Source organism: Gavia stellata, chromosome 4 (genome assembly GCF_030936135.1).
Source record: "Gavia stellata isolate bGavSte3 chromosome 4, bGavSte3.hap2, whole genome shotgun sequence".
In the NCBI taxonomy this organism is placed as follows: domain Eukaryota; kingdom Metazoa; phylum Chordata; class Aves; order Gaviiformes; family Gaviidae; genus Gavia; species Gavia stellata.
This window is the reverse complement of record NC_082597.1, coordinates 17,146,848-17,166,623: the sequence shown is the minus strand read 5'-3', so window position 1 is coordinate 17,166,623 and position 19,776 is coordinate 17,146,848. Positions and strand designations below refer to the sequence as shown.

General features: G+C 37.9%; 1 protein-coding gene across 1 annotated transcript in view; it reads right to left on the bottom strand.

The window, feature by feature from the left end:
- Positions 1-1,830: 1,830 nt before the first annotated feature.
- KIF21A (kinesin family member 21A) overlaps positions 1,831-19,776 on the bottom strand; it is a 55,898-nt gene continuing 37,952 nt past the window's right edge. Inside the window, exons 25-33 of the mRNA XM_059816972.1 lie at positions 19,135-19,245; positions 16,813-16,851; positions 14,678-14,814; positions 12,047-12,227; positions 11,534-11,698; positions 10,724-10,841; positions 7,987-8,157; positions 4,814-5,013; positions 1,831-2,766 (exon numbers count right to left, since the gene is read on the bottom strand). Of these exons, the coding sequence (XP_059672955.1) occupies positions 2,673-2,766; positions 4,814-5,013; positions 7,987-8,157; positions 10,724-10,841; positions 11,534-11,698; positions 12,047-12,227; positions 14,678-14,814; positions 16,813-16,851; positions 19,135-19,245 (1,216 nt within the window). The 3' untranslated portion in view covers positions 1,831-2,672. The remainder of the gene's footprint in view (positions 2,767-4,813; positions 5,014-7,986; positions 8,158-10,723; positions 10,842-11,533; positions 11,699-12,046; positions 12,228-14,677; positions 14,815-16,812; positions 16,852-19,134; positions 19,246-19,776) is intronic.

The following is a 19,776-nucleotide window of genomic DNA, read 5'->3' as shown; positions in this document are numbered from 1 at the left end:
TAATTATAACACATGACCTTGGCTGTATTTAAGAAGCAGATAAGATGGGATGCGGTTACTTACTTGTCCACAAACCTTGCTCAACTTCTGAAATCTAACTTTGAGAGAGAACATGATTTTCCCATGACTGCTTAGAATTCTTAGAAAAAGACCACCTTTTTTTTTTTTTTAAAAAAAACATCTTCAGACAACTGGAGACCAGTGGTTATTACCTTTTTCTGATTTCATATTGCCTTTTGTCCCATATGTAGTTTTGTATTACAAATGAAAAGTTTGCAGAAAAACAAACAGTTGAAGAATTCTCCTTTAAAACAAGTCACTGACACTGTGACCTTTACAAAATGACGATTTTCTTGCAATTACTTGATGGCAAGAACTTTCAGAGTAAAGCTGTGCTCCATAGTAAGATCCGGTTTAGGTGGAATGTCTTCCTTGAGGAAGAAAAAAAAATAATCTTTCTAGACACACATTTACTAAGTCATATTGATGCCTATCAGGAGATAGCTTGGTAAAGCAAAGTGTCTGTGCTGTCAAGCATGACCAGAGAGAAGCCTCTGCAATTCAGACTGCTGCCATGACAGCCCCTCACCATACGGTGCGTTAAAGCAGAGCAGCTGGACAGCAGGTAGTCATTTCCTAGGTTTGTAAAGACTTCTGTCCCGCAGTTGAAAAACACAATATTCATATGAAATCTTACACACACTAAAAAACTACAAATACCCAGGGTTCCCAGATGACAGCCATGAGTGTTCAGCTCCAAAACCAGGCGTCACCAAGCTGTTGGCATCATTTGTGTAGCTTGGTACAGTGGGTAGCCTTTACCCACTGGGCCAGGCAGAACAGGGACCTTCCACCAGGCACACAAAGCCTCTCCCATGAGTCTTGCCTGTAAATCCATTCTCCACTGGGAGTTTTGCTCAAGGTTGTGATATGGTCCCAAATCTTTTGTGTGTACACCCCTTAAGTAGTCAAAAAGCATGATAGATAAACACTAATTGGTATTGCCGCTGTTTATTTTAACTAACCTATACATTGCTTCTTAACAATATGTATGATTACTCGTTTCTGCCAAAACTTGGAATAAATCCGCAACCTCAAGTCGCAAGCAGTATGCCTTTTCATCTCCTTTCAAGCTGAGCTGAGAAGGAAATAATTCCTCTAAGATGAGCAAGAGGCATCAGAACTTATCTTTGTTTGACAGACCATATGGTAGACCATAGGTAAGAACTGTCATCTCTTAGGAACAGGAGCTATCTGCTTCATTTTAAGTCTGTACTGTACTTAGTATGAGGGAATCCTACTACGGTTCCTAAGTACTATCAAAACACAAATAATGGCCAACGAGAACACAGAGGTGGGATACCAGAACAACCTATGGGCTGTATTACTCAGCAAGCTATTTTACTGCATTGTGTAAAATTGTGCATTTTATATTCAGGGCCTTTGCAAGGGAAATGAATTTTTGTAAGTATGATGAAAAAGGCAAGGAGAAGTAGTTCACATTCACATCTTTATTTAAGTGTTACCTACATAAGCTATAATTTACAGACTGATATTTTCTGGGGGAAAAAAAAAAAACAACCAAAAAACCCTCAATATCCAAACACTGTATGTGAATCTACATAAATTTTTAAAATTTGCAGAATTTACAAATTAATATTCAGAGCAGTTGGGTAAATTATACATCCTCCCTCAATATCCACACTCTAAGAGCTTTAAAAGTCATACAGGCACAAGATAAGGTATTTTCTTTGTACAACCATCTATTTACATAGCATTTTCCAGTACATGTGGTTCAGTTCTCAAAGTAACTGCCAAGGTTTGCAAAACAGTGTATTTAAAATACATTTAGCAGCATATAAAATTAGATAAAAAAGAAAGCATTTTGCTTTAAAAAAGAAAATGTGAGATGATAGAAACAAATCCATAAGAAAAATAGATTAAGATAAATTTCTGTTACGACATTAAGATCACCTAGTCATTACAGAATATAGGCAAAACATTAATAAAACATACCAATTTATGAGCATTTGAGTTCTAGTCCTGAGCACAGAGTATACACAGCTGCACAACTTTGGTCAACAAGGATTATATGCTAACATTAACACAAATCATATGGCATTCACTGGTAGCAGGATACAGCCATGTCAGATAGATGTGTCATTAACAGCTTCTTCCTATCTTTTATTCACTTCACTTTCCTAACAACAGTGTAAGTGACCTTTAGAATCTTGAAACAACGCCTGTCATAATCAAAGGCTTATTACTGGGACATCATAATTCCCCTGCTACCCTAAAATGCAAAACAGCTGATCATACTTGTGAGTGAAATACAGCAGAGCACTTGTTATATATTCCAGGTTATAATTTTGAGATGGTCATTAGAGAAGACTGATTTCCAGTTAATTTTAACTGCAAGTGTTACATATGCACACAAATTCAGCCATAACATATAGTTATATATATGTGACCACTGAGACACAAGCATGTTACCAAGAGGTTATTTTTTTTCTTAAATACAGTACATATTTTAAGGACAGCAGGTCTAAGTAGAAGAGTTCACTCTTATTTGTTTAGTTCATTCCACTCATCAGTGTTCACCTAATAAGCATGCAGCAAACTGCATAGAGTGCACCTCAAATTCATCAATATATTAATTTATCCCCATCATTTCAATTAGTGGCAAGATCTTCACTTGCATCTCCTGTATCTGAGCTCTGTCCATCTATTATATTTCGAGCTTTCCAGATCCTCACAGTCCGGTCACTGAAAAACAAAATAAAGCAGTATTAGAGCTAGTTAATTAAATTGGGGAGGGAGAGAGACAGGAGGGGTGGGGTAGGGGAGGGAAGCACTTTCTTAAAAGCTCTGGTGTCTTATTCAGAAAGGCATTATTAGTGAAATAAGATTTCTGTAGTGGCTATGCAAGGATCATTCTACCTCCACGAGACTTTGAAATCCAAGACTTAAAACATTTAAGATTCCCTAACCTTATCACAGCACTGGCTACTACCTTTAACCATTTAGGCAAGTATAAAGAAAAAGAAAGTAGGAAAAGTAGGAAACTAAAAACCCTACTATATTATTACTTCATTTTTTAAGGTACAGCTAACAGTAATAGGCTGAAGTAGACTGACATCAGAGAAGAGCATCCATCATGTAACTATTTGCAACTCAGCAGACCACAGACAAACAGCCAGTGTACTACAGAATTTGAGAGACAGACTCACTAGGACAAGACATTGTCCTAAAAAAAAGGTGTGAAAAATTATAATATGTTAAATCAAACAGGATCTGAGATGTGCTCAGTTTGCATGAGAGGTGTCAGTCTGTAATAAGAAAAGGTAAAAAAAGCACAGAACCACAAGATGACACAAGGTCAAAAAAAAATAAAAAACCACACACCAAAAAACCATCCTTCTTCAATGAGTTAGTGTTCAGAAGCCCAGGAGAGGCAAGCTGTTAAGTCTGTACTTTTGGCAACAATCACTATTTACACAATTTTAAAGTATGTGTAAGTAAAGTATCATATGGAATGTGTTACAAAACTCTATTATCATAATTAAAAAGCAAAATAAAGAATTAGTCTTTGTAAATAGTAATTTATCCTGTGAAAGAGAAGTAAAGTTAAGAATTTCTCATAAAAGTTGAGTCATGTGACTAGCAAACATTGACTCATGTATTCCTCATATGCCCCTCAAAAAAAGCTGGGAGGCAGCAGTCACGGCAGACTTTATCACAGTATAGATGTTTTCTCACTGGAGCCTTCACTTCACTGTAAATTGTCAGGAATACCCTAAGTTCTGTAGACCTTCGCCGCAATGTTACAAGTGCCAAAAGGCTGGGATTTTCTTTCACTAGTAATAAAGAATAAATGTGCATATATGTTCTAAACTTATTAATAATCTTTAGGCAAACAGAGACATAAGCTTTGACATCTCTACCCCTATCTGTGAATGCTTAACCATGAAAACTGGCCACCAAATGTGGAAACTTAGCAACTCTCAAATGTGAAGTAATCCTGCTTCAATTCAGAAAGTCCTGCTTTCCTTCAGAAGAACAGAAGCTTCCGCGATTGGCACCAGAAGAGAACATGACAGCTTTCACAGCTCCTGTGCTCAGGCTACACCACTAAGTGTGCTCTGTTGCTGTCTCCTGCACTTTCTCCAGATATTTTTCTTGGTCACGTCCCCTGAGTTTTCAGGTACTAAAGTTGCTTGCTTTTACTGAGGAAGCAAATATTCAAATTAAGGTTTTTAAAAGGACAGTAGGACAGCTTGCAAAGCTTATGCTATACATCAGCAATTAAAAAAACAAAAAAACAAAACAAAAACCCCACATACCTTGGCTTTTAGAAAAATTCCCACAGGTCAGGAGTCAGTCCTAGCAGTAAATTGCCCAACTATAGAGACAAGCTGGTTAAATTCTCACTATTGCCAAATTCTCCCTGACATCCTGTAGATTGGTGGTCTCCAAACACTGATATATACCCCTATCACTAAAAAAAAAGATTTGAGCATTCACCCCCATTGTATGTATATTTATTAATTTATAAATTATATACATGTACTACTGAAGTTCTAGTATTTTCTTCCTGCACCCTAATGGATCATCTTGTGCATTCCCTGGGGTGCATGCTCTCCACTTTGGAGACCACTGCAGTAGATTATTAGCATTTAGGGGCATGGACCAGGTCTCCTCATGCTTGCTATGAAGTGACTTACACAGCTGGAGATCTCCTAAATGCATTGGCACTGGCAGAATTCCAGCAGGAGCTAGAGAAAAGAAAGATTAATGGAGAAGAGAAACTCACTCTGCTGCTGTGAAAATCTGGCTGGAGTTGGTGCAGATTGCATTTATAGGGCTGTCATGTCCCTTCATCTCCCCAATGGGTGCGAAGGTATCCACATTCCAGAGCTTGAGGGTGCCTCCTCTGCAGCCGCTGAGCAGAACTGGAGCACCAGGTACCAGGCCAAGAGCACACACCCAGTCTTTATGAGCATTAGGAACTTGCTGGAAAAGAGGAGGCAGGCAAGTCTCACAGGGCTGCAAAAACTTCTAGAGGAACGAGCACAGAAATGGAAAAATCCCGAGTTCTAAGCCCAATTCCTGTCCTGCAGTAGATTTGCTACATGACTCTGGGTATATCCCAGACCTGTGGCTTGTCCTCCTTTAGAGCAAGGAGGGTGCTATCTTCGATGAGGCTACTTCTATACCACGAGTTTGTTTCTCTTTGTGAAATAGTACTGCAAAACAAGAAGAAAATCCAATATGCGCAACTGACCCAACGTGGAACAGAAATTAATTTAGGATAATCCTAAATCTGCACATGTTCAAATGCATATTTGAACATATGGTCTCTGTATATGTTTCAGGTCTGTCTGTAAAATAGCTATAAAACACATGAAAAGAAAATCCAAAATACACCAGGGAGACAGAAACTGTTTCTGTATTTGCCTTCCTCCTTTCATAATTTCCCATTACACATTATAAATTAATGTTGTGATGTAGCACTTAGCAAAAATACATTAATTCTTTATTGAGGAAGGACACTAGCATTTTACTGCTAATTCAGAAAGCAAAATACTGCACAGACTGGCTGAGAACCTCCATTTGGTAGCAACACTCTGGAAATAATAGACGAAGTTTGCTGTCTTAAGGGGACCAACAGTGGCTGTTCTCCAGTTCAGTTTGGTAGGAACTGCTTTGGTTTGCTGCCTTTCTCATATTATGGAGCACATTCAGCTTTCGAGGATCATCTTGGAGTTATATATATCATATCCACTGCTATCACGATGCTGGTGGTCTGGTCCTGCAGCGCTTCACGGAACTGAGAGGGGGAGTGGTTCTTGCAAATCTTAATTTTGTCAGAGCAGTGTTTTGTGGCTTTGGATGTATAGCACCAAGGGAAGCAGATGATCTCCATATTCTTTTGAATAGCATGTTTGTTAAGTGATTTTCATCAATTCTAGAGGATTAGACGAGGATTAGACTTGTTTAACACATGTATGCCAAACCAGGACCTCTGTTGAAATGTTAGCATTTATACTTTAAAGCAGCTCAGCTCTGTTTCAGGTTTGTTTATTTTTTTCCTTCATCTAAAACAGTCAAGTATACACACCAAAAGAAAGTTGCAACAACAGAAATTCTGACTGGATATGGGGAGGGAATTCATACAACAGTACTTTAAGGAGTGCAATGGGTCACCCAGAGGAGCTGTGCAATCTGTGGCCTTGGAGATTTTGAAAACTCACCTGGGCAAAGCCTTGAGTAACCAGATCTAACTACAAAGTTGGCCTTGCTTGGATCAGCGGGCCCTTTCACCCTAAATTACCCCATGATTAGCAAAAGTAACAGCACTTTTCTGCATTCCCTAAAAAGACAGTGAATAAAAATTATTTATATTGTTTTGTCAAATGCTTTAGTCTCACCTCCTTGAAAAACACACAACATTTTATAGAAATAAAAAGAAAGAAGGAAGTGTGAGATCATTTTTATTAAGTTCTACTTTTAAAACCAACAAACAAGCAAGGAAACATGAATTCTAGAAATTATGAAATGCATATATACCAAAAGGAAAATAAGAAAATGAATACAACTAGTCCACTGTTACATACTACTTCACCCCTGCCCCTGTATTTTTTCTGATGTTAAATTAATTGCAATGGCAAAAATGCACATTGCATATTTTAATGAGCCTAAAATGCAAGAGTGAAGATGATGCTTACAATTTCAATAAAGTCATCCTGAGAATAAAAAGTCTTTCCTGTTCCTGCGGTCCTCCTGTTTTTGCTAACAAGCTGCTTAGTACATTTCCCTAGAGACAGATATGAGGGCAGATGTCCCAATATGGCCAAGTGAAGATATTCTGTAAGAAGCTGAATTTCTGAATCCTTATTTTAACTGTGAAGTCTTAGTAGTATTCTGAAAAGGAACTGGCACCCAGCTGGACAATTTTGAAAGAAGGTCAATAAAGTTCGTATATTTATGGAATACTAAGTATGCCTATATAGAAATTTTTTTCTTAAGGTGACCAGTCCATTATTCTCTTATGTCCTAAAACTTTAATATTCTATTTGTTTCCTTGCTATCAGTCTGCACATTAAATGCACATAAAAGGCATGTTCCTCCTCCCTCCAAAAATTATTAAGTGATTGGTATCTAACCAAACCTTTGCAAAAACAGCAGTATCTTCTGGCATTTGTTTTTCTCACAGTCTCAACTTAAATGATTGTATCTCTACCTCAACAACCTCTCATAAGACCTAAAAGAACAGACTGGCTTATAGCAAGTAGCCAAAATCAGAGGTCTCCATGTCAAACAAATTAGAATGAACTTCAAAGTTTCCCTGGATTTGAGGTCCTTTTTGCTCCCCCTTTTTTTAACTTTTTTTTTAAACAATAAAAACTTACAGCAAATGTGTTCTAACAGCAAACAGATTATTATGTGTGTGTTGTGTATGTTACGTAACATATACATTGTATAACAAGATGAATGGAGATCTAAGGAATAAGCTTCTTTTTGGAAAAAAGACTGGGTGGAGTGAGGTAGGTTGTAAACCCTCTCTACACAAGAAAATATTCTGTAGCCTGATCTAAAGCATTGTTTGTCATTAATGAGTTCCCAGTCCAAAGCTTACCAACTTGTCAATGATAGGGATGATACCGAATGGTTCCAATCGCAGAGGAGGCAAGTGCTGCCTTCATTCTGAAGCAAAAAACCCACATACTCAAGAGCTAAAATAAAGGGCTAACCACTTCTTCAGAATTTCCTGATGCTACATACACTAAAAAGAAAAGCAACTGCATTGCTAGTGTAAAGATCAAGTACACTATCGACTTCTTTCTTGGTCAGTGCTCTGTGCCTGCCCTAATAAAAACATCAGTATCTAAGTGAATAGTCATTGTATAAGCCTGAACATTTACACAGCCTGAAAACAGTTCTACAGCATGACTGTCACATTAGCCACATAATTTTTTCCATTACCTGAAGAAGGTCTTTTCGAGCCAAATCCCATTTCTTAATTCCATTATCTCTGGATCCACTAAAAAGGTTGTCTCCCATAATAGCAAGTGCTTCAATGCCATCATAATGAGGAGGTTCAAAATTGTGTGTAGGACTTACACTTCCAAGAGCCCCTTCAGTCACATCAAACATCTAAAATAAATAAATAAAAAAGAGCAAATATGATAAGCAAAATTATCTGCCATCTAACCAGCTCGGAAGACATGCAGCGAATAACTTCAGGGAAAAAACTTGGAAAGTCTTATTACAGGCCACTGTGTCATGATATATATTTGACAATATTTATCTACTAGAACCAGTCCTTTCTCCTCTTCTCCCTCTTGCCCGAAACGGGAATGCTTCACTGACTTCAGAGAAGACTGCTCTGGGAAGAAGTGCTACTACTTGTTTATGTAATACACAGTATCTTCACAAGGAAGAGCCTATATATACACTACATGTTGGGCTAGAGAAACAAAGTTCATGAGTGAGTATGGGAAACATGACTCACACTGGAAGAACGCACAGGCAGCTGCAGGAAGAGGCATTAATATATTTTTCTGGACAAGGTGTTTTAGCAAGGATTACATACCATTACATGCTGATGCTTTCCATGGACTAGACACACCTCTCTCCTTGCCTGTGCTCCAAGAATGGGGTCTTAAAACAGATTCTTTAAGTGAGGCTATTTTAACAATTTAAGGCATAATCAATCCCATCAGCTCTTTGTCCCTAGAGCAGCAGTGTAAGCCATCCTGTTTCATTTTGCATTGTAGCCAGCCAGAATTCACCCAGTTAGACTGAGCTGAGGAGGAACAGATGAGCTGTAACTTTTTAAACCACTACCTCTGTTTCACAAGCAAATGTCAGACTTCATCCCCTATTATTTGCTCTTCATTGACCTTTTAAAATGATTAAGCTTGGCAGTAAAAAATGGACAGCTTGGTAGTGTAAAAGAATACCTTAAGTGAGTTAAAGGTATTTTAAAAGTTACTACATTCAATTAACATGCATCAGTTCCAGCTGTAACAAAAAAGTTCAATGATACACCAGAAAAATTAAGCACTTAGACAGAGTTGACTAATATTCCTGGTTCAGTAGACAAGACAGTAGTTTCCCATGGCAGGTGAAAGCAGTATCTGTGACCAGACCTACTCCCAGTGGACCTACCCATGTGGAGAAGCACTGAGAATTCCCAAACTGCTGCACTGACCATGCACATACAGATCATTTGTACTATCCAAAGCGGCTTGACAATTATGGAGGCATTCACCTTGCAGAACACACATTACTCTGCAGCACATACACATGACCAAAATATCCCTGGATATTCTAGTGGTGTAAGTCAAGAGGCAGGTGGCCTCATAAGTCTTTATGTAGCCTGCCCACAGCAAGGGAGCACACAAGAATGGCAGATAAACTTCTCTGACTGTTGACAGCTATGTATTCCCAAAGCCCTTCCACCTCCTCACTTGTCACATGAGTTGGTAGCATGACAAACTTGCATTACATGATCACATTCTGTTGTCCCCACAGAGGTTCTACACTCGTTACTCTGCCAGGATGGTAGCTCTTAACTAACCCTGTAGTCTGCACTGTGCAGAAAAGTAATTATTAGAGTGCTTCTCTGTCACCCTACTGCCTAAGAATCCGCTGGCCTCTAACCATAGCGACTGCAGATAGGATTCAAATCCATGGCCCAAACCATCAAGCTATGCACCCACCTCCTAGGCAATCTTCTGAGGCTGGTGCAATGCACAGCCAAGCATCCAAGAATTGCAGGATAATGCCTGGCTCCTGCTTACTCCCAGATGTGTTTATACACCTTTTCCAGTGCGCGACAAGTATAAAGACCAGAATGAAGGGTACCCCCTCACAACAAGCTACAGCATCTTGCTCATTCTGTCTTTGGCCTCATGAATCACACGTTGTTTGCAGTGTGAGGGTCAGCTTTATGGGGAGGATGATGTATAGTTCCCATGGTTTGGTGGTTTGGGCACACACCTCAGAAACAGGTGCTTGTGAGTTCAAATACCCCCCTGGCTGAGGTGGGCCCAAAAAAGAAAAAAGAAAGAAAAGAAAAGGAAAAAACAGAACCCCCTTCCCCCCCAAAACAGATTCCCTATCCCTGAGTGAATTAATCACAATGCCAAGTAGCAGGAAAGTATCATCACACCACTGGCTATGCTTTGAACACAACTCAGAGCAACCTGCATGTAATGAATACACCAAATAGACTGGGCACCTTGGCTGAGATGTGCTGACCTCCCTCTCCTTCCCCACTCCAGAACTTGGGTAACACTTAAGCAAGAGCCTGGGCTAGACCCCAGACTCTCTTCTGTAAGGAGCACACAGTGTCTCTGCTGAGGCAATTAGGTCTGCACTCCAAAACAGAGGCACTGACTTAAGATACTTTCAAGAGCTAAATGTTACTTAAGAGTAGGTGTTATGAAGTCTTGGAGAAATATTCATACACCTGATGTCCACCTTACTGGGGATTAAGAAGAAGTTTAACTATAGACAACCATCCAAACAAAAATAGCACTGAAGTGATAAGCATTTATTAAGACTGAACATTATTCATGATCTATAACTGATGAAAGAATTTCCATCTTGGCTATCACGTTTCAGACATGGAGATGTGAGTCACTTCTGCTGAAGCTTGCATCCCACACTAATGTGAAGAGTTAAAAAAAAAAAGCAAATACTAATGGTTTACCTTTATATAATGATCCTTTGAACCAGTGACAATAAGATCTTGTCCATTGGAAATTCGATCTACAGTAAGGCACATAACAGGACCCTGGTGACCAGTTAGCTTTCCTGTAGACTGAAATCTTCAAGAATAAGAGAAGAAATGAGGATTTGTTATTTTTCCATACATACAATACAGTCTATAGCACAGTTTCTGCCAGAATGGATCTTTTTATCTTCACCTATGTCTTGACTATTCATCCTCTGGTTTACACATACTCTATTGCTCATATCCATGGGTAAATGTTAAATCTATGTTAAATGTAAACAAAAGCTTCCATTTATGTAAAATAAGAATTAAAAAAAATAAAAGTAAAAGATAAAATCAGACCCCTCAAAGTAGTCTCTGTATTTTGAAAGCACTCTTTGGGTGCAGGTTCTGTTTGAAAAAATGCTATTATAGTGTGGCTATCATTGCCCCATATTATATCACATTACAACAACTGGCTTTCATCATATCATCAACAATTACTAGTCAGGATTCATGCATCTGTCACCTTACAAGAGTCTGTTTTATAGAGCCTGTCTTAAACAAAACCTTGTGGTTTTCCAATGATTTGTACTGAAACGATTCACCATAACCTTAACATCTGAGGAAATCATGAGCACCTCCATTACCTCAGTAACCACCACAGGATGGATTAATCGATCCATATCTTAACCATATTTTGCCCAGGTTATGGACATTACCATAAAGAGGAAACACTTCATTGACTTTGTTTCATATGCACATGTAATCACCTAAAGAATATTCTCTTCTGCTAGTGTTCAGTACCTTTTCAGGTCCCACATCCTCACTGAGTTTCCAGCAGCTGCATACAGGAATGTGCCAGTTGGATTTAGTGCAATATGATTGATCTGGTTCTCTCCAGCTGGGATAGTGACAGTTCTGTTAGTACTTCCTGAGCACACATCACCAGGCATCGCTTGGCCCGAAGACCTGAGTAAAGGCAGGAAGGAGGAAAAAAAAAAAAGAAAACAAACCCTACATTATGTTCTCCCTACTTTGCATACTGTTTAAAAACAAACCTATTTACCTGAGCAAAAAGGCTATAAAGCCAATTATGAATACTGAACATTTGATAAAACACTATAGGCATGAATGCAAATTGTTTTGTGTTTCCATGTATTACCAGTGCCCCACACTGAACACATAAAGAAAGCTTTCAGCACCACAAACAGTGTACTTGAATTACACTGTGCTGCACTATTGAATTAAATCTAATAAATTTTATCTAAAATTAAGACTCATTTAAAACTCTTGGCATTTGGGGTTTAGCACACTTACGTCAATGTCCGAATACACTTAGCAGAATCTCTGATGTCCCACACCTTGATATAGGAGGTTGAGACTGTGAAGACCAGGCTAGTGTAGTTGCAATATTTTATAGAAACAACATTATTTGGATGGCCCCCTAGAGACATAATCTCTTGTCCAGTTACCAGATTCCAGACTTTACAGGTACGATCTAAAGACAGACAAGAAAAATGGGGAAACAAATAATAAAAAAAAAAACACAGAAAACTCATGTTTTTCCAAAACTCAGTAATTTTAAAAAGTACATGCATTCATTTGCACTCATACATATCCTTCCATTTAGGCAGACAGTGCAGAAAACCAGCTAAATTAAGTAGGTCTTAGAGAATACACATGGGCATCATCTACCATCATCAAAACTAAGCAAGGTTAATCATTAAATGTGCGTTCAAGTTGTGCATATTGGCTCCCATAGCATTTCAAAAGGATAAAATTCCACCTCAAGGAAAGTGAAGTAAAGATACAGACAGTTTAGAGGCTGTAAAGTTTGCATGATGACAGATCAAGAGAAGAACCCAATCTTTAATTCAAGAATTCTTCATCAAGAACATAGTTCAGGAGGGGCTTTGAGGCTCAACATGAAAGAGTACTGACTGCCACAACAAAACTACAAAGACGAGAAGTGATCCAAACTATTTGGTGCTTTAGGAGCCTCTGAAAATCCCAGTGTAAGTGCTTTAGTCAGTTTTCATTCAGTATCAAAAGGTATTTAAACACTGTGACCTTTTGTGTACTAAAATCCCAAACACATAGAAGTCTTCAAGAATTTTGCAACACAAATGGAGAGCACAGGAAATTCTCCCTGTTGTACCATGTCGGTATCACTCCATATATTTCAGAAGTACATTTTTACTCAAATAAGTACTGGGAAGATGAAGAGAAAGCTTTGTGTGCAGACAGTAGTTATAATAGCATGAAGAAGGTAAGTATACTTAAGAACTGTCAGCCACTTAAAATCCCAGCTATCAAGACCAAAGCTCAATATCCACAATGCACCTGAGAGCTTATTGGCATTCCTGAATTGACACCGGCGTCTAGTGTTATGTGATGTCAGTGACCTAAGACTTACTGTTTCAGCAACAATTTCCAAAAGATTTAACCTTATTTAATTAAACAGCTGTCTACACTCTTGAGTATAAGTGTACTTTGTAAATTTTCCCCTCCAAAAATATATGCAGGAATAATTCTTCCATAAGTATGGGAAGAGCAAATATTTACAACATCTGCAAGCATACATGTGATAAAAAACAACAAATCACCTTTAGAACACAAATCTGGATATAAAGTAAAAAAATTTAAAAAGCCTTTTTTTTCCCCCCCACATAGCCACTAAATTAAAGATATCAATACAAATCAACTAAGCAACATTTACAGAAACTAAATATATGTCCTTTTTTGCATTTGTATACACTTCCACAAATGCTGAAACGTTGGCTTAAAACTTCCAAGACCAAAAGTTTGCCAATTCACTGTAAGAGTGTGTCTTGGTATTTTTAACAGCCAGCAAGTAGAATAACCACAGCAACCATACCTGAATATTAGTAGTAGAAGACCTGCATCTAATGGGGTTATCTCTATATTAATATAGGGATAAAAAGAATGCTGTGAAATTTCAGACTTTATTCATTATGTGAACTAGTGGAAAGGAGAGCTTCCCTGTCAGTAGGTGTTGACTTCTTCCCAGCTACCACCCTAGTTCACCTTAGCTTTAATATTTCAAGAAAATTAGGGGGGGGGGGGAGCGGGGAATATCACAGGTTATCACACAGGTTCTATTTAGGAGAAAAAGAGTCTGCCATAGCTTCAGCTGCACAACTAAGAATACAGCAAGTCCTTTAGCACAAGTACCTTACATGAAAAGGCCCAGAGAAAAAGAAAAACACAAAAAAATCACTTTTTGAGTAATATTAAAAAGGGTGTTCATGAAAAATAACCACTGAGGTCTGGTTATGTTATCTTCAAGCCAAACTGAATGATTACAATGGAAAGTCACCAAAGACAGAAGGAAAATGTTGTCTTCCAAAACACTGTTTCTACCATCTTGAAGAGTTCATAGACTGGCTGCACCATCCTGTAAGGAATATAGTGACTACTAAAAACCTAGCCCCTCCCACAACAGCCGTACAACTCTTACACCCACAAGGGGCAGGCAACAAAATGCACAGAAGCACGGAAGCGGAAAATGTCCTTAGCTCTGCTAGAAGAATCAACCTATGGCATGAAGACTCTATTCAAACTCTGTAGGTAGCACAGCCAAAGATGTACTAATTCCCACCTCTCCCCCTACCCTGAGGCTATCACTTTGCATTGCACATCATGTGTGCGCATTACTGTGATTGGTTCCATCATATCACTCAAGAAATGTTGATGTTATTCTTGATAGTTACTTCTTCCACTACAAATAAACAGCCAAATGCTACCCATTGGAATGAAAAACCTGTAGATAATTACTGTGAATCCTTCTTCAGCTTACGTTGCAAAATGGATCCTCACAATTTTCCACTGTGTTTACAGCACTAAGCTCAAACTGAGAATTTCACAATAGCCCGAGTTATTAAAGCAGCCTCTGTAGGCAGCACAGATGCACAGCGCTTGCCCAACCTTTAGATCCAGTGAAGAGAAGATCATCAGTTGCATCAACACAGAGCACAGCCTTGGTATGTCCTTCAGCTGTATAGATACACTGAAGCGGGGATGATCGTATGCATTTTGAAGCAGGGAATGGGTTAATTATCCCCCTAAAGAAAAAAAGAGAATGTGAGTTGGGCATAGTAATAGACACAGATAAAATTAATTTACTTAATTGTAGGGAAAAAAAATTAATCTAATTTTCTTACATGTGAGGGCAGAACAGCTGAATACCTTTCATAAATGATGTAAGGATTTTTACTATTTAGCTTCAACAAGTGTCAACTCTGGACTATCAGTTAAAGGAAATCACATACAAAAACGAACAAATGAAAAAAAGACAAGATGCTGAATGTTGGCTACATGGGAAAGTCTGCATAATGCTGAAAGAACCAGGATGCTTAAAGCTCTTGGATGCCTAGGACCAACCTTGAGACTGCAAATTGCATAGACCTCTTAATCTAAATAGCACACCCGAAAAAATGGAGCAAATGTAGTGTACACTGACAATTCCAAATTCAGCTGGCATTTCTCATCAACTGGCTTCTACTGGAAGGCTTAGAGAACTGCTGCTAGCTTGTGTGCCTGAGAAAGGTTCCTACTGCACCCTGTACTCAATACCACACTTGTATTCGAATGGCTAAAAGGCAGTATGGTTGGAGTACAGATAACCCAGAGGAATCTTCCTGGGGATTTGTAGCTAGTTCTGTGGCGGTGCCAAAAGATTGTAACTTAGCCTGAAGAAAAAAAAAATAAAATCAGAGTTCATCACCAAATAAAAACTAGTCAGCAGTCTAAAATCCCATGCATACAACTGCACACACACATGAATCCCACTGATTTCTGTGAAGTGTAGAAAAGCCTCAAGGTAATGCCCACAAACATGCAACACAATGCTGTGACATGATCAACTTGCAGTTAAGACTCACTGTCATGCTCTTTTGGATATTATACATGTAACTGAGGAAAAGGAACTAAGCCACAGCCCCATCTCACAAAGAAGGAAAAAAAAAAGTGTCAGATGCTTTAGGAAAATGTAAAAATTCCATAATGTTGCCCAGAAGCTTGCTACAGGAAGGAAAAAGTCCTTGCTGATATTATCTAACTTTGTGGCAATTAGCTGGTTATTTTATACATTTTCAATGCTCAGAACATCTTCATTCATATAATTCATTACTCCTCCACAATCTTTTTATAGATTTTACTAAATATTGCCTTAAATTGATTGAAATTAACTTCCTCATTTTGGAAAGGCATTCACCTTTCAATCTGCCCCTTTTTATGTTTTCAAGAATACAGCAACAATTTACTTCATTATTAATTCAAGTCTCTATGCTTGAAAACTAATATGGTTTTCTCTGTACTATTACCCAGTGGATCATGCTGCCTCTAGACTGAATTATTCCTACTGCTGTTCTCACCCACTCGTTCCCTTGACAAGCCATGTAAAATACATGTCCAGGAGCTATTTATCTACCTGTGTGCAGTGCTCTGAAATCTACAGACAAAAAAAATGCTACAATGACCAGACAAAGCCACCATCATATTATTATTAGCCCTTTGACTGCCCTTCTCTTGATAAACCAATTTTTCACTGAGTACCAAAATCCTAAGCCATGGCTTAGGAACATGAGTGGGGACATTTCTTTCATCTCTTAAGCCACTGTGCATTCTGTCAGAAAGGCATAATAAAAAACCTACTCTTTTTTTTTTTTTTTTTTTTTTTACACTGGGATTTAATTTTTAGTGACTAAAGCATACAACTGAAAAAGAAAAACAAAAAGAGAGAAGTATATAAAACCTTAGAAAATGTCTGCTCCTCTTTTTTTAAAGAAAACAAAAGAGAGAAAGAATATATCTAAGAAAAGGTTTACACCATACTTCATTTAAAAAGAAAAAACCTGACATGCTTAACATGATAAAGAACACCCTAAAAAAGGAGCGAGGGGAGACATGCTTGGCCAAAATTTCAGATTTTTAAGTTTCTGGCAAAAGCAAAAGAGATACAGTGCATAAGTATCAGGAAAATTCATGCAGCAAAATGAAATTTCCTAAGAACTGGACTAACTTCAGTGAGAGATGCCAAGAAAACAGAAAAGAGAGAGTACCTGTGTACCTCCGACAGAGAGGAATCACTTTCATCAGACCTACAATCAACAGTGGTGGAGTTGTGAGGAGAAAGAATATAGGTGTCAGCAAAGTAAAGTCTCCATATGAGAAGAACAAACAACAGCATGGCCAATTCAGAAAAGCAATGCATATCCACATACAGTATGCAGCATTGCTCAGGGTATACCTTAAACCTGTGATGGGGGGGGCGGGGGGGAAACGCATAGAATAATAATCTTGAAATAGCATTCTCAGCGGTTACACTGGTAGACTGTCTCAGCCCAAGAAGCTGAGTAACACCAGCTGAGCCATTTCTTATTTCCCCAGTATTTTCTTACAGAAGTAAAGGCAACAAAGTAGAAGGAGAAGATGGATGCATAATTTAACCTCCGTAACATAGTGCTTGCTGAAAATATCAAAAGGAAAAAAAAAAGAATTTCTGAACATCAATGCCTGTTAAGTGTAGAAGAAACAAGTAAAATGTTAATCATAAAAATATAAATGTTAAAAGTGTTGATAGCCCACTGAAATAAGAACAGCAATTTGCAAATGATCCTAAGTTCAAAATCCTTCACTTCTCGTTTTCAAAAACTTTAAAAATAAAAAACAAGAAAACACACAAGAAAAAAATCCCGTCCAGATACGAACATTTGCAGTATGTCTTAAGATAGCCTTCATTTTCAACTCAAATCAAACAGATTCAGCAGTTTCAATTTGACTTCAAAGTCAGTCCAGAGAAAATGAAAAGGGTTGGGTGGGAGTTAGCAATAAGATAAAGGGAACATAGCTAAGATAAAGAAGTTACAAGCACAGTTAAACTACTGAAAGCCTTGCAAGCTACTGCTTGGTATGTAGTGACTCTGTAGACCACTGAAAAAACCCAAAGTTTTTTTTAAAACAATAGCGTAAACAGACAAGAGCTATTTCTTGTCTTGCTACAGTTAGAACTAAAGGTTTATTCTAAGTTTTAGTTGCAGTTCATAAATGCTGCATGGCACTAGTATCAGTACTGAAACCTGCAATAAGGATTCTGCTCAAGACAAGTCCATTGCAATTTGGAGTAAGGCTCCTAACAGGTGCCTAACGTGAGGAAACTGAGCTCTACTTCTTCTAAACAAGGTATGAATATTATCTGCTCCTCCAGATCACCTCCTAAAGTCAGTCTGTTCCATAATTTGGATAATCTCTGAACAACTGTGTTCTAGCAATTTCAACATCCCATCCTCCAGGGTGCTGTTGTGACAGCACTCGGAGCAGCGCTGGAGTAACCATATAATTGTCAAAAGCACTATTTTCCAAATTGTTAGCTAAATCCTATTTTCAACTATAAACACGCACACAAATACGCATACATCTAAGAATTCTACCATTCTTTTCTATTTTGGGTTTAAAACTACAAATAACAGACATAGCCTAGAAAACAGGAAACAAGGTTCAGCAGGAAATTGCTCTTCTTGAATTTTTACAATGGTTCCATGGAAGTTTAAAATATTTTCTTTGAAAACTACACAAAAACATGAGAAATGTCTCCTCCTGTCTTGCAGAAGAAGGGCAAAATATCTAACAGATACTACACTGATAACTTGAGCACACTTCGCAATTCCCTGGTTGGGGGCTGAGGCTTCCCTCTTTGACTTACTTATCCTGCTGAACTGATGTGTTTCCCTGAGAAACAGTAAGACGACTAAAAACATTCATTTCATTACGGGGCCGGCTTGGTGGGGAAGTAGGAGGTGACAGACTAGCCTCTGGGGCTCCAGAATCTGAGCTACAAGAAAAAAAGAACATCTTCTTTAACGGGTTATGAATGGTTAGAGAAGTTAAATGCAACACGCCTCAAATGTTAGACGCTCTTTTCTTAAGCGAATAAATAAAATTATAGTGCAAGCTACAGATATTTCCCAGAAGGCAATAAACTTAAGACTAGAAACTGCTGCAGAGTGCAAGGTGGCACAACGTTCAAAGTTTACGTGCTAACAGCAAAAGCTCCAGGCAGAAAACACACATATGTAAAATGAAGAAATTCTTATAAAACTGCAGTTTCTTAGAGAAATTGATGACTTCCATTAAAAAAAAAAAGTCATTTGCAAATGCTCCAAAGGACATTTTCTCAGGGATCTGCTTCTGAGTTATTTTGTACAGAAAAATACTCTGGGGGAAAAAAAAAAAAACACACACAGAGGTTGAGCACTGAATAATTTCTCTGCCAACAAGAAAGCTGTCCTGGAATTAAAGAAACAGAAAAATACAGATTTATTTTTCAAGAAAGTACACTCAAGTTTTAAACTATGTCAGAGAAAATAAATTTAAAATAATCTTACAGTTTTTGTTCTTTTATCTTTGTCTTTTCCATTGTTTTCTCATAGGCTTTTCTCTTTGCTAAAGGTGAAGGCTCAGGTATCTTCTTCTCTGACAGAGATGGCTGTCTAGAACTAAAGCAAGAGGAATCATTATTTTATGTTAAGGCCCTTTACAAACTTGCTTTTCTTCGACTAGCTGTCATTCTCCCACTCAGATTTCAGAATGTGCTCAATCTATTATTGTCTCTCTTGAATCTACATTCTCTATATTTGTTCTTACATTTTAATATAGAAATACACCAAGTTTATTAACTTTTACAGTTCATCAACATATAAAGAGCCAGATACTGAACACGCAAAGGAGATCTACTAATTCAATAATAAAAGAGACTCACTAAAAGAAATACAGTGGAGTATGCAGCTCAAATTAAGACCACGGAGAAGATGGAAGGTCTGACTAAGATCTAAAATTTCAGATTCCACAACTTTCATCTACAATAGACCACTTACAGACATGAAGAACAGAGAAATCATGACGACTCTTACATATTAATTAAACTTTGCATTAACATATACATGTTTCAATATCAAATTCAAAATTAGGAAGTGAAAAAAAATATTTCCTGTTGACAGTCTGACTATTGTAACATTGCTTCTCTTTGT